Source organism: Gopherus evgoodei, chromosome 17 (assembly GCF_007399415.2).
Source record: "Gopherus evgoodei ecotype Sinaloan lineage chromosome 17, rGopEvg1_v1.p, whole genome shotgun sequence".
NCBI classification, from domain to species: Eukaryota; Metazoa; Chordata; order Testudines; family Testudinidae; genus Gopherus; species Gopherus evgoodei.
This window is the reverse complement of record NC_044338.1, coordinates 405,415-420,424: the sequence shown is the minus strand read 5'-3', so window position 1 is coordinate 420,424 and position 15,010 is coordinate 405,415. Positions and strand designations below refer to the sequence as shown.

Here is a 15,010-nt window from a genome sequence, read left to right as displayed (position 1 = left end):
GGTATAGATGCAGCACCCCCTGATCTCAGCATGCTGGCCCGGGGTCAGCTGATCAGAGAGGGGAATCGCCTCCAGGGGGGAACCCGCTTTGGTCCCAGGGAATAGATCTACTAAGGGGTCATCTCCCTGCCCCTCCCAATGTCCACACACGGCCAACACCACATTCCCCCTGTCATAGTATGGTTTCATCATGTTCACATGGTACACCCGACGGTGATGTGCCCGGTTTGACAGCTCCACCACATAGTTTACCTCATTCAGTTGCTTGATAACCTTGAAGGGCCCTTCCCAGGCGGCCTGGAGTTTGTTTCTCCTCACGGGGATGAGAACCATCACCTGATCTCCGGTGGCGAAGGCACGGGCCCGTGCCGTGCGGTCATACCAGACCTTCTGCCTCCTCTGGGCTCGGGCCAGATTCTCCCTGGCCAGGCCCATGAGCTCGGCCAGTCTTTCCCAGAAGGTCAGGACATACTCCACCACTGACTCTCCCTCGGGAGCGGCCTTCCCCTCCCATTCGTCCCTCATCAGGTCTAGGGGCCCCCTTACCCGCCTTCCATACAACAGTTCGAAAGGTGAAAACCCGGTAGATTCCTGGGGCCCTCCCTGTATGCGAACAGCAGGTGAGGTAAGTACTTGTCCCAATCCTGCGGGTGCTGGTTCATAAATGTTTTTAGCATCATCTTCAGCGTTCCGTTGAACCTTTCTACCAGCCCGTTGGACTGGGGGTGATACGCTGAGGCCCAGTTGTGCTGGACCCCACATTTCTGCCATAAGGACCGGAGCAGGGCCGACATGAAGTTGGACCCCTGATCCGTTAAGACCTCCTTGGGGAACCCCACCCGGCTGAAAATTGTCAGCAGCGCATCTGCCACTGTGTCGGCTTCGATAGAGGACAAGGCCACCGCCTCGGGGTAGCGAGTGGCAAAATCCACCACCACCAGGATGTATTTCTTCCCTGACCAGGTCATCTTGCTGAGGGGTCCCACTATGTCCATGGCCATCTTCTGGAAAGGTTCTTCTATGATGGGTAAAGGCCTCAAAGCCGCTTTCCCCTTGTCCCAGCCTTCCCCACCCTCTGGCAGGGGTCACAGGATTGACAGTACTGTCGGACATGGGTAAAGACCCCAGGCCAGTAAAAGTTCTGTAGCAGCCTCTGCCTGGTGCGTCGGATTCCCTGGTGCCCTGCGAGAGGGATGTCATGGGCCAGGTACAGCAGCTTGTGACGAAACTTCTGGGGAACCACCAGCTGCCTCCTGATCCCCCATGACTCTGCTTCCGCTGGGGGAGCCCCTTCTCGGTACAGGAACCCTTTCTCCCACAGGAACCTCTCCTTGCAACCTCTCCTCATGGTCTGTACCGCACTAAGGTCAGCCCGGTCCCGGTGCTTCCGCAAGGAGGGATCTTTCTGCAACTCGGCCTGGAACTCAGCAGCTGGGACAGGGATGGGGACCGGCTCTCTTGCTGGCTGGGTCTGAGACCGCAGCCTCTCTGCACCGTGCCCCTGGGCGTTCCCCGCTCCCTGGGTTAGGGTCATGCACCTTGGGTCGAGTACCTTCCCCGTTGTCGGGGTGCAGTGCCCTTTGCCGACTCTGACTACGAGTCACGACCAGGGCACTCTGGGTGTTACTAGGCCAGTCCTCGAGGTCCCCTCCCATTAACACTTCAGTGGGCAAATATCGGTGTACCCCCACATCCTTGGGGCCCTCCTTGGCCCCCCATTTCAGGTGTACCCTTGCCATGGGCACCTTGAATGGGGTCCCGCCCACGCCCATCAGGGTCAGGTAGGTGTCAGGCACCATCCGATCTGAGGCCACTACCTCGGGTCGGGACAGCGTCACTTCTGCGCCCGTGTCCCAGCACCCAGTGACCTTCCTCCCATCTACCTCCTTTTTAAGAACCCGATTGATTTTTCCTTGTTTTAAGATCCAAGGGGATTGGATCTGGACTCACCAGGGAATTGGTGAAGTCCCTCAAGGCAACCCAGGGAAGGGAAAGTTTTGGGGGGACAGAGAGTGCACCAGACACTGGAATTCTGGATGGTGGCAGTGTACCAGATCTAAGCTAGTAATTAAGCTTAGAAGTGTCCATGCAGGTCCCCACATCTGTACCCTAAAGTTCAGAGTGGGGAAGGAACCTTGAGAACAACCATAACATTTTGTTCAGAGTTATGAACAACCTTCATTCCTGAGGTGTTCATAACTCTGAGGTTCTACTGTACTGCCTTGTATCACAGAGATGTCGTGAGGACAATTACATTAAAGATTGTAAGTTATTCAGATACTTTTGTAATGGATGCTGTATAAGAACCTGAGGGTAGGTGGAAATTAGCTGCTTAGTGTTTTAAAGACCACCTGCAATATAATAATATTGGAAAATCCTTTCTTAGAAAACAGTGTACAGTATTAGATACTGTTTGAAAAGTTAGGTGGCAGGTCTGTGCTTTTGGAATCCCTCTTCAGAAGCTCTAGGATCTTTGTGGCTTTTTATGCTGTACTCAGATAGAATTGAGTAGTGCACACGCCTGGAAGTTGGAGATTGCATTTCTTCTAACTGCCAAAAGAAACATGTGATTCAAATCACATCAGCAATAAATTCTCTTAAACCTCAAGCTCTTAACAGAGTTAAATCTGTTAGGAAGAAATGTGAGTTAATATGTGAGGTGGGGCAGGACTCATCAGATTTTGTCAGAAACAGTGGAGTGTGACTGATCTTAATGCTGTATTTCTTTCAGCTTTACTGAAAGAATGCACCTATACGTTTTTGCTGGGAATAATGCTGAATTTCACATGAGTTAAAACTTGAGCTGAAGAACCCTGTGAGTGTGCCACTGAGGATTTTCCTACACTCAGGATTTGAAGGGTAATGTGGCTGGCACTTTGGAGAATAGGTGTGCTGCTCTTTTGCCCAGATGGCATCCTGAATAATGAAGATGCACTTCAGGATTCATCATCCCTCTCCCTGTTTGATTTAGAAAGCCTGCACCCCTTCCGCAGCCGTTCTGCAAGTTTCAGCAGTACAGAGTCCAGTGGTCGCTTACAGCTCCGACAACGAGTGGCACAACTCATGGCTTGTGTGGAGGACATCAGCTCAGATGATGAGATTCATGAGGAAGTCTCTCGCACTCTAGATGAGGCTTTCCTGATTTGGGGGAAAAAGCTGAAAGACAAGTGTCAAGAGTTCAGGTTTCATTTTCTGATTGGCGAGTTGTTAAATTTTTGTGTAGCTAGTAAATAGCTTTTATGATACTTTTCAGTTTGTCATTATTTGTAAATCTTGGGTTTTTTTTCCCCCACACATGGGAGGTTTGCAGTGGAAAAATGCTCACCTGTTTAGACTTCAATTTTGTCTTTTTTTTTCTTTTTTTATATGTAGACTACACTTGGTAACCTGGAATGTGGGCACAGCTTCTCCTCCTCCTGATGTCACTAGCTTACTTCAGCTCAGTTCACAGGGACCAAGTATGGATATGTATGTTATTGGGTAGGTATGTGATAAAGGACACTATGGTCAGTTCTCTGCACGTTTACTCCCAAAATTTTTATTTTTTCAATAACTCTCCAATTCTTTTGAACAGCCATAATTACGGTGATGGTTGTGAAAGGTGAAGTGCTGGATCATAATATCACTAAATGCAGAAGTCTAAAGGCTGTGGGCTAGTGACTGTGAATAGAAATTAGGAGTATATTGTGATGAACTGTCTGCTTGTTCCCCCAGCTCGCATCTTACATCTTTTTATGTTGCAGAGCTATAAGTCTTATGTGCCTTGATACAAGCTCACTTGCTCAAACATCTACAAATTTTAAAATTCTTACCTCACTGGCAGTTGTTGACTCCCCTTGCTCAAACATCTACAAATTTTAAAAATTCTTACCTCACTGGCAGTTGTTGACAACACTTTACAGGGCAGAGTTTTTAAAGAAATCAAGGGGAGCCAAGTGTTTGAGCAGAATCTTCCTTGCCTACTGTGTCAGTCAAGATGTTTCTGTCCTTGCATCAGTCACCCCATGGCAGTGCCAGTGGGGTTCTGATCTGTCAGATCACCCTGTAGTCAACTCACCCCCTTCTCTTTCCTTCAGCTAAATTGCAGCAACACCTTGTAATGGTATAGTTTATCACTTCACCTTCTGTCACCCTGCATTTGTCATGAATTTTGACATTGAGCATAAGTCAGGGCTCTGGTTAAGACCCTGTAGCTTTCCTGTTTGGAAAGTTAGCACCACCGATAGATTACACTGCCTATTGTATCATGCATGGATAAGAATAAGAAACATTATAACTGCTTTTAGGAAAGTCTATTAAGATGTCATGGTATTAGTCTTACCTGTTTGTGCTCCTAAAACTTATGAGGACTCTTCCAAAAGTATGGATTAGATTGAGCCCAGGATATATGAGTAACCCTGTTGTATTCAGTTTACAGGAGGTGAACTCCAAGATCATAAATTTCCTTTCTGACTTGGCATTTGATGATCCGTGGAGCATTTTCTTCATGACTGTATTCTCTCCTTTGGGTTATATCAAGGTAACTTCTCAATTCTATAAATGTTTAGCACCCTCCATTCATTATTTTTCTCTCCAAACTCTGATTACTGTGGGTAGTAGGGAACACCTTGGCAACTGGTACTGAGTATTTTTGTACAGATGCTGATAGTTATCTCTATATGCAAATCTTTCCATTAGACTTGTAACCTGCTGGCTTGTTGACACAGGCACTTTCTGAAGTAAATTGAATCTCAACATATCTTAAAGTAGAAACAGTGTCTTATTTGCCTCCTGGGCATCTTAGCTTTTAGTAACATTCAGTAAACTAAACCTTCCTTGCAAGAGGAAGGGTATTTGCACTGCTCATAGTCAGTTCTGCAGATGCCTAGCATTACACACCCGTTGGTTAGAGGTTGAGCTTTTAAAATAGCATTTGTAACCATCCAGCAACGCTGGGATGCAGGGGCAGTTGGCAAAACTTATTCTTGACTTAAAAACTCCAGCCGTGTGTGGCCTCAGATTTTGAGTGAAATGACATGATTTGTTCCTTCTAAGCATGAGTATTGTTACAGATAGTAGCTGTAGGCTAGTGAGGCAGAAAAAGATTAATATTTGGTCTTTAATTGTATGAAAAATATGACAGTTTTCAGTATTCTGAGATCAGGCTATGCCTGTACTAGAGGCTTCTGCAAGTATAGCTGTATTAGTCAGGTCTGAAGGGGTCTGATCCCTGACCAATATAGCTGTGCTGGTAGAAGAACCTAGTGCAGGGGCAGTTATTTCAGCAAAACTTCTTTTGCTAGTATAGCTTGTTTTGCTTGAGGGAATAGTTTTAAGCGCAGCTTTGCTGGTGAAAGCTGTGTCCACACTTAGCGTATGTCTGCACTGCCCATGTTACAGCAAGGCCACCACAGCAATGCTGCAGCAGCTCTGTGACGTGGGCAGAGTAGACACACTTTATCGCCAGGGGAGAGCTCTCCCGGTGATTTTAAAAAAAACAAACCCCGCCCCAAATGAGGGGTGGTAGCTTTATTGACGGGAGTGCGGCTCCTGGCGGTAAAGCGCTACTGGTGCTTTTCAGTGCTAAAACTTTTGTTGCTCAGGAGTGTGTTTTTTCACACTCCTGAATGACTAAGGTTTTATTGCTGAAAGTGGCCGTGTAGACCCAGCTTTAGGAAATCTTTGCAAGTGTTGCCTTTCTGTAGTATGACAGCACTTCTAATAGACATAGCTCCAGTTTCACACTTGGAAATGGTGTGGAAAGTGGAAACATTGGTTGGTCAGGATGCAGGGATTAGATATTCACAGACTTTAGTAATATGAAACACTCGAGGTGGACTCACGAAAAATACCAGCTCAAGAAATAGATTTTGTCCTTTAGAGTTGTCTGTTTGAATCTCTTTTTGGATTGGAGATTTCAAAAGTGACTAGTGATACTGGGTGTGTCAATTTTTGGTGTCCATCTTAAGACGCACTTATGGGTCCCCTTTTAGAAAGCCTGAGCAACCAACCTTTAAAGGGTTACATGAATACTATTTCTGATTATTTCAGCAGAAATATCTAGTTAAATGTTCACACCTTCATAGGTGCCAAAATCTCCAACCCTCAGTTGTCTAAACATCCAGTTTCCCTCTGATACATTCTACAATACAATTAGGCATTTTCAGCACAAACTTCTACAATACATTTGAAAATAAAATTTTAGGGACAGCATTGTATTTACTTTCAGTTTAAGTAATAAGGAATACTGTACTGATCAGTTTAATATTTAATTCATCAAAAGAACTCCCTTTTTAGTTTGAGATTACCTTGGAATTTCCAGTCAATGGCACTTTCAGAAGCTCTTCAGTATGTGCTTTACCATAAACTGTAGGTCAGACTTGCTGTAGGAAATATGCAACCTTGGGTGTGGCATTCTCCAACTAAAGGCCCAGGGAGCAGACTCCAGTATTTATGGAGTACGTGGGATACCACATAACCTGACTGTGACCTTTTTTCTCGTCTTTTGCAGCTCTCATCCGTTCGAATGCAGGGACTCCTACTGCTGGTCTTTGTGAAGCATGCTCATATCCCCTTCATACGGGACATTCACACTCACTACACGCGCACAGGCCTTTATGGATATTGGGTAAAGGATATCTGAGAGCTGATGGCATGAATTACTGCATGACTACATGATGTGGATTTCTTAGGGAGCTTTTTGGGTTTTTTGGCAATAAATGTACTAGAGACTTGTGTAGATTCTTCCCACTTTCCCCCTCCCCCACCCCAAGACCAGAAGGGATAGTTATGATCACGTAGTATGACCTGCATAACACAGGCCACAGAATTTCACCAGTTTATTGGCTGAGAGATTTCTGAATGATGGCTATTGAATATTGCTTTTGTAAATTTAAAACAAAACCCAAATATTTATTCCTTAATAGCACTGTTTGAAATTACAAATGTTGTAGCAATGGATAAATTTGCAGCTGTTGACCATAACTTCAAAGAGCGCTGTTATTTTTCCACTTCAGGGGAACAAAGGAGGCGTCACCATTCGCATGTCCCTCTATGGTCATATGATCTGCTTCATGAATTGCCATTTGCCTGCTCACATTGAGAATGCTGAGCAACGACTGGATGACTTCGAGAAAATTCTGGAAATGCAGCAGTTTGAAGATGAGAATGTGCCAAATATTCTAGACCATGAGTGAGTGTTACACTCAAGTTCTAGAACAGTTTTATTTCTTACCCATTTCTGAGATAATTGTCTGTCATAGGTTCATTCCACAACATTCTCTTAAGTAGGGATTTGTCTGAGGACTTCTTCCACGTGTCACACTTTTACTTTAAATGTCTCTTCAGTGGATGTTTCCTTGAATTCAAACCGAAAGAGCTGGAAAAGACGCCTGGAGATCTGAGGCCTGTAGTGCAGGATTATACTTTCTGCTAATCTCAAAGTAGTATTTAGTTAGCTAGTCTGAGTAATATAGTTGTCTGTTGGTTGGAGGCCTTTAGAAGATAAAACCCATATATGCTGAGATTCTCCTTTTTCTCTGTGAGTAGAGTGTTTGTTTTTTTTCATTTTGCTTGCATTTTTGCAATTTTGTCTACCTAAATGGATTTGTTAGAACATCTACTGATGGAGCCCCCATCCACCAGTTCTTGGCAAGTTATTAATTACTTAATTGCCCTGGGTGTTATACTGTCTCTCAGATTTCTAACCTAAATATTCCACTATCTGTTTCAGGCCACTAGTCTGGTTTTTTTTTTTTTTTATTTTACGGGAATTACTTTAAATGATTTAAAGAATAAAAGTAGGAGTTCGTTAAAGGGGGGGATCCCCCTCATCATGAATGGAATGGTGTTAACTGGCCACTTCAACCTGAGTAGTTCCTTGAAATATGTTAAGTGCTTATGCTAAACAGTCTTTCACATTATGTTTAAGAGCATGGCTACACTGGAAACTTCAAAGGACTGTCGGGGAATGCTCCCGCAGGAACACTTTGAAGTGCGAGTGTGCTTCTGTTAATCCACCTCCAGGAGTACCCGTTTTGTCGACAACTTGCGGTGTAGTCAAGCCCTGAGTACATTTCCCAGACCTGAAGAAGAGCTCTGTATACGCTCAAAAGCTTGTCTCTCACCAACAGACGTTAGTCCAGTAACCTCAGCCACCTTGTCTTTCTAATATCCTGGGACCAAATGACTACAACAACACTGCATATAGGAAAATACTGTGTAATAAAAAAACCCCCAAAAAGTTATTATTTGTAGTGCAGTGCACCAAAATAGAAGTATTTCACATTTCAGTCATTTGATATCTCTCCTTCTCCCTGACTCTGGGGACTGACCCACTGAAGTGCCCCAACCCTATATTAAAAAATACCTAAGAAATTAGCTGTCATTCAGCAAAGCATTAGGACACTCCCTAGCAGGGCAAAACCTTAAATATGGAACTCAGAAAGGAAAGGAAAAGGCTCATTTCTGTGCTTCTTTTGTATTGTGTTCAGCATTGTCAATCTACTCCATAAGGATTTCGTTTCTCATCTTCAACAAATTAAAAAAAGCAATATGTACTCCAGGTTCATCAAACTTGCGCTAGAGTGCAAAACCTTAACAGTGCCTGAAGGTGTTCTGGGATCAACAGATTGATGTAGCTTATTGTCATATATGCCGGACATTTGGAAGTTACTCTGCCTCAATGTTGTTGAACTTGCACTCTAGCACAAAATGTTGATGAAACGGGAGTATTGGCATAGGTGGTGAGTAACCGACGGGCTTGGGTAGGCTAGCCCCCGGCTGGCCCGCCCCTTCTGCCCGGGGCCCACTGCCCTTCCCCTGCCGCAGCCCAGAATGCCCCCCCCCCCCATCTTTGAAGTGCCCAGCGAGTGGGCGGGCAGGCAGCTGAGTGCACCCCATTCCCACCCTGGAGTGCTGAGTGAGCAGGCAGCACAGCCCGAGCACTGGATCCAGCCGCCAAGGGTCCCCTAGCTGCAGGCCTGCCTCCACTAGCCTCAGCCTGGGGCAAGGGTACCGGAGCCCTCCCAAAAGTGAGTGGGGTGGGGGAGGCAAAGGCAGGCACCTGTCTGGAGCTCTGCCTGGGGGAGGCAGGCCTCGGAGCTACAGCCCAGCCATGATAAGAGCTGGGCAGGAAGATGGGAACTGCAGCTGACCCTCCGCCAGCCTGAGGTGTAGCGGGCTAAGAGCAACCCCTGGCCCGTGTTTCTGCCCCTGGGTTTCTTGCCACCGCCCTGCCCCTCCTGGACAGATGGAGGGTCTGCGGCTCCTCACAGCTTTTCACATGTGGGTCTTACCATGGCCGGGCTGCAGCTTCGAGCCCTGAGCCCTCCCGGCTGAAACTGGGTTGGGCAGAGCTGCTGGTGTGGAGTTGTGGACCCTCTGCCTGCCTGGGGCGGATCTGGGGACGGGGACTCGGCCTGGGGCTGCCTGGGCAGGTGGAGGGGCTGCCGCGGCTCTCCACAGCAGCCTGGGCTCCCCAGCTGCGCTCCACACTGGTCTGGCCAGGGTGGAGAGGCGAGGTCTATGGCCCCACACTGCACAGTTCCAGTGCCATTGGCCTGGGGCTTGGCCACATGAGAAAGAAGAGACATGGCCCAGTGGGAAGCAGGAGGGGGCCTAGGAGTGGAGTGTGGGCAGGGCCACAGAGGCAGTTTGGGTAGGCTGAGCCTTTCCCTGCCTTTGATACCCGCTGCCCATGAGTATTAGTACCTGTTGAAATTGAAAGTATAGGCCTTGTGGAGTGCTGGAGTTTGTTGTGTAGTAGGCAGTGTTGAAAATGGCAAGGAATGTAGGAAACTTTCCCCTTAATTTTGATTGCCATCCCTTTAAAGTTTTGGACTAGTGGATTTGACATTCTGTAACCTTAACTGTTACTAAATGAAGATGTTGTTTGTGGTGGTTAGATTAGAAATATAGAAAAGTATCTAAGCAATGGAATAACGCATATTTTTCAACATTCTATTGTAATCTCCCTATAGTCATAATTTCCCTCCGCCCCCCATTGCCCCCCCCCAAAAAAAAAGGTTTATAGGAAACCAACAACACTTACTACTATTTTTTTTTTTTTAATAGCATTCTTTTCTGGTTTGGAGATCTAAACTTCCGGATAGCAGATTATGGAATACATTTTGTCCGAGAGTCAATAAGCAATAGCCGATACAATCTACTATGGGAAAAGGACCAGGTATGGTCCCCTTCTAATGTTCTGCTGGTTCTAGTGCTGACATGTGCTAAAAAATAGCTTACACTGGTGCTTCTGCTCTCACATCTTCTGTCAAAGTTCCTACAGGGACTACAGTGTCCCTTCAGAGAGGCCGATGTTAGAGTAGCTTTGAGTTCCCACTATTATTCCTAATTTATTCCCTACTGGGACTGGTACAGCTGTGAAGTCTTGCATTTCAGTCCTAAATATTACCTACCTATCTTACATATATTTGTTGCTCTGTTTCATTCTGACTCAGGTGCAGTGCTGACTGAAGATTTCAGTGAACTTTACTGGCTTGTAAATTGTCCTGTTGTCTCTGTCTGTCTCCCTCTCTCCCTGCACCCCAAGAGGTCATTTAAATATTAGTGGGCTGGCATTAGCATATCTGCAGTTCCAGAATAACTACTTCAGTATTTCTAGGAAGATTACTTTAAAGGCTCTAGCAGTTGCAAAGGAGCCCCTCTGCCTTTTCTTTGGAAGATGTGTTGCAGTGTGTAAAATTTGAATCCTTTTTAGAAGATGCTTCCTTATCTCCTTCATGAATGATTCTTTAACCTCTGATTTAAACATAATCTTTACAAGTTGCCCTTTATAACATATTGTTTATAACATTGTTTTATTTCTACAGTTAAATATGGCAAAGAAGAAGGAAGCTTTTCTCCAGGAATTTATAGAGGGTCCCTTGCAGTTAAACCCACTTACAAGTTTGACCTTCACTCTGATGTGTATGACACGAGGTAAAAAGCACAATATTGTTTCAAGCAGGGAACAGTCTGAGATAAGCCTTGTGCCTCAGTAAATATCAGTCTGATCAACTAAACAGGCTTAGATTTGTCCCAAATTGCTAGCTGACTATCATGGGCAGTGGTTAAAAACCGAGGCCCGGGGAGGCCCCACTGCTTCTGCCAGAGGCTCCACCCCTCCTACTGGAGTCCAGAGCAACGACCTCCATGCAGGCACCTCCCTCCCCAGCCAGCCCTGGGCTCCCTGAGCGCTCCAAGCCCCAGAGTGCCAGGTGGGTGTTGGTGCCCCAGCACTGGAGCACCGAGTGGGTGGGCAGAGGGTGCTCCTCCTCCAGCCCTAGAGCACTGGGTGGGCTGCACCCCCTGCCCATCAGCCTCGGAGTACAGGCCAGCCCCCATTAGCCCCAGACTGGGGCCCCCTGCATCACAGCGCCAGGAAACTGGAAGGGTCTAGGGGTGGAGTGTTGGTGGGGCCATGCAAAGCTGTTTGTGGAAGCTCAGCCTTCCATGATCTTCGATATGTGCCACCCTGTTGACTATGAGGCTATTAGACCTCTTAGTTTTTCTGGTTTATTTAATGGGCAATGCTGAATAAATGAACTCTTCTGACTGAAGAGAGCTGTGTTTCCATGTCACATGAGGGGAAAGGGAGTGGCAACGTGGGCCTTAGCTTGCATTTGGAAGGACTAGATCAGAGGTCCTCAAACTTTTGTGCTGGTGACCCCTTTCACATAGCAAGCCTCTGAGTGCGACCACCCTTATAAATTAAAAAACTTTTAAATATATTTAACACCGTTATAAATGCTGGATGCAAAGCGGGGTTTAGGGTGCAGGCTGACAGCTGGTGACACCCCATATAATAACCTCACGACCCTCTGAGGTGTCCTGACCCCCAGTTTGAGAACCCCTGGGCTAGATGGACCATGTAGGCACCAATCTTTTTATTCAAAGCATTGTCTTCAGGGGCCCAACTTTGTTCTTTAATAAAAGAATATCCTTTGGGTTGAGACACTCCTATTTTGAACCCATTTTCTTACTTCTTAAAACAAAATGTGTTTAGCTTTTTTTTCTTATCTGAATGTGAAAAATTATTTCATTACTTCATAAGAACGTAACAAATTACTGTCATCATCCTGTCTCTTGGAATGGCCTATACCAGATACTTCAGAGGAAGATTCAAGAAACCTCAGAGCACAAAGCTATGAAATGCTTTCTCTGTGGGCAGGTTATCTTCCTAAACCCCATAATTTAGTGGCCGACTCTTGCTAAAACGTGAATGTATATCCCATTTTAGAAAAAAACAAGAAGTGCCTTATCTAATACAACTGTGGATGTTTGTTATCCATATAAGAACATAAGAATGGCCCTACTGGGTCAGACCAAAGGTCCATCTAGCCCAGTATCCTGTCTTCCAGCAGTGGCCAGGGCCAGGTGCCCCAGAGGGAATGAACAGAACAGGTAATTGTCAAGTGATCCATCCCTGTCGCTCATTCCCAGCTTCTGGCAGATAAGAGACTAGGGACACCATTCCTGCCCATCTTAGGTTGATGGACATATCCTCCATGAATTTATCTAGTTCTTTTCTTTACCCTGTTATGGTCTTGGCCTTCACAACATCCCCTGGAAAGGAGTTCCGCAGGTTGATTGTGCGTTGTGTGAAGAAATACTTCCTTTGTTTGTATTAAACCTGCTGCCTATTAATTTCATTTGGTGACCCCTAGCTCTTGTGTTATGAGAAGTAGTAAACAACACTTCCTTATCTACTTCCTTTACACAAATCATGATTTTATAAATCTCTAATCCTTTCATGAAGCCTCTTAAGGTCTTGGCTTCAGTGGTATCCTGTGGCTGAGTTCCACAGGTTAATTATGTGTGGTGTTCCTTTTATTAGTTTTAAATTTTCTGCCTTTCAATTTAATTGGATGTCCCTTTGCATTCTATAATGAGAAGATAAATAGGACCTCCTGATATATCACCATTCAGTCTGTGTGTTTCTGTCATGTCCTGTTGTCTTCGTCTTCTCTCTAAACTAAACAATCCCAATTTTTTTTACCCTCTCCATCAGAATTCTCTCCATACCTATAATCATCTGTTGCCTTTCTCTGCCCCTCTTCTGTTTCTGCTATACTTTGTGAGAGTTATCAGAGCTCAGTATGGCATTCACAGATACAATTTTTAAGTTCAGAAGAGAGTTACTGTGATCATTTGATCTGGCCTTCATATGACATGCCATAGAACTCCATCCAACTAGTAATTCCTGAAGAGAGACACGTAATTTATGGTTGAACTACAGTATAACTTCTAGAAAGACATCAACTCTTGATTAAAAGACTTCAAGTTGATCACATCCCTTAATAAGCTATTCTAATGGTTAATTACACACAGCTACACTTAAAATAAATTTACACATGCTTTCCTGTTTGAATTTTTGTAGCATCAGCTTCTAGACACTGGGTCTTGTTGTACCTTTTGAAGGCATTACACTGATTTCTGTAATGGCTTTGTAATATTTGTGGAATTTTTCTCACTCACTTTTTATACATGAAAACTCTTTTTTTTTCTGTTTGACTTTTGCCACACTATGATGCCCAAGTTTTTCCCCCAGTCTTTTAGAGCCCATTAAAGTGTATGAGTAGTTTATATTATTCCTTGAAATGTACATTACCTTGCAGATAAAATTTAATGTTAACAAATGCCTTTTTGTTGCCTGTTCATCTAGCTTGGTTAGATCTTTTTGTAGTTCATTACCCATCTCTAATTTTGACTAACCAAAATAATTGTCATCAGCATGTTTTGACACCATTGTTTACCCACTTTTCCAGATTAATATATCAAACACTGGACATAGCGGAGAACATTGGGCTTTCCACAGTTGAAAATCCTATTTTCCTTTTCTTAGCCAGTTTCTACCTTTGTAAGATTGTTCAGCATGCCAAAAAGTCTGATCACTTAACTTTGTTAAAGCCCAAACTAGGCCTATAAATTGTCATCAGAGACTAATGTTGCCTTGCAAAGTTCTGGGGAGAAACAAATGGCCTGATGCTTTTAATAAATTAATCTATGATACTTCATGTTTGCAATCCATTATTTTCCTGGATGGCTAGGACACCACAGGGAAGTTTTCAGTTGCTTTAAATCAGTGGCACTCAACCTTTCCAGACAATTGTACCTCTTTCAGGAGTCTGATTTGTCTTGCATACCCCCAAGTTTCATCTAACTTAAAAACTACTTGCTTGCAAAATCAGACATAAAAATTACAAAAGTGTGACAGCACACTGTTAACTGAAAAATTCCTTACTTTCTCATTTTTACCATATAATTATAAAATAAATGAATTGGAATATAATATTGTACTTACATTTCAGTGTATAGGATCAGAGGGGTAGCTGTGTTAGTCTGGATCTGTAAAAAGTAACAGAGTCCTGTGGCATCTTTATAGACCGTATTCACCCATGAAAGCTTATGCTCCAAAACGTCTGTTAGTCTGTAAGCTGCCACAGGACTCTGTGTTGCTTATTTCAGTGTATAGTATATAGAACAGTATAAACGAGTCATTTTCTGTATGAAATTTTAGTTTGTACTGCCTTCGCTTTATGTAGCCTGTTGTAAAACTAGGCAAATATGTAGATGAGTTGATGTACCTCCTGGAAGACCTCTGCATAACCCTAGGGGTACACGTACCTCTGTTTGAGAACCACTGCTTTAAATCGTCCATAAAGGTATGTTTGAAACAGCTTTTTAAATTAAGATTGTAAAATATTTAATCTGTGAATTTAATTTGTTTCCCAATTGCTTTAATATTTACAAGATCTGCAGGGCACATTGCAATGGAGAAATTAGCTCCTGACCATCAGGAGTCTTATACTTATCTTTATCTTTATTTTCAGGGGGCAGAAGACACTGTTTTGGTTTAAGTAAGAAGAGAACTCTCTGGCTTTGTAGATTGTAGATATTGCAGAATCAAAACAAAGCTCGGAGATTTTGATTTGATTCTTGTGAAATATTTGAAAATCAGATTTCTTCTGGCTTTCTGCAGGAATTTCCTGAATCTAACTGAAAGTTGTAGTATCTTCTCTGCTGT

The 15,010-nt window shown here is 44.3% G+C and overlaps 1 protein-coding gene across 1 annotated transcript in view; it reads left to right on the top strand.

Moving 5' to 3' along the window:
- Window positions 1-15,010, top strand: part of INPP5K (inositol polyphosphate-5-phosphatase K) — a 37,694-nt gene that overhangs the window by 6,568 nt on the left and 16,116 nt on the right. Inside the window, 7 exon segments of the mRNA XM_030536380.1 lie at window positions 3,373-3,480; window positions 4,411-4,519; window positions 6,491-6,607; window positions 6,996-7,171; window positions 10,054-10,165; window positions 10,815-10,863; window positions 10,866-10,923. Coding sequence (XP_030392240.1) covers window positions 3,373-3,480; window positions 4,411-4,519; window positions 6,491-6,607; window positions 6,996-7,171; window positions 10,054-10,165; window positions 10,815-10,863; window positions 10,866-10,923 — 729 coding nt within the window.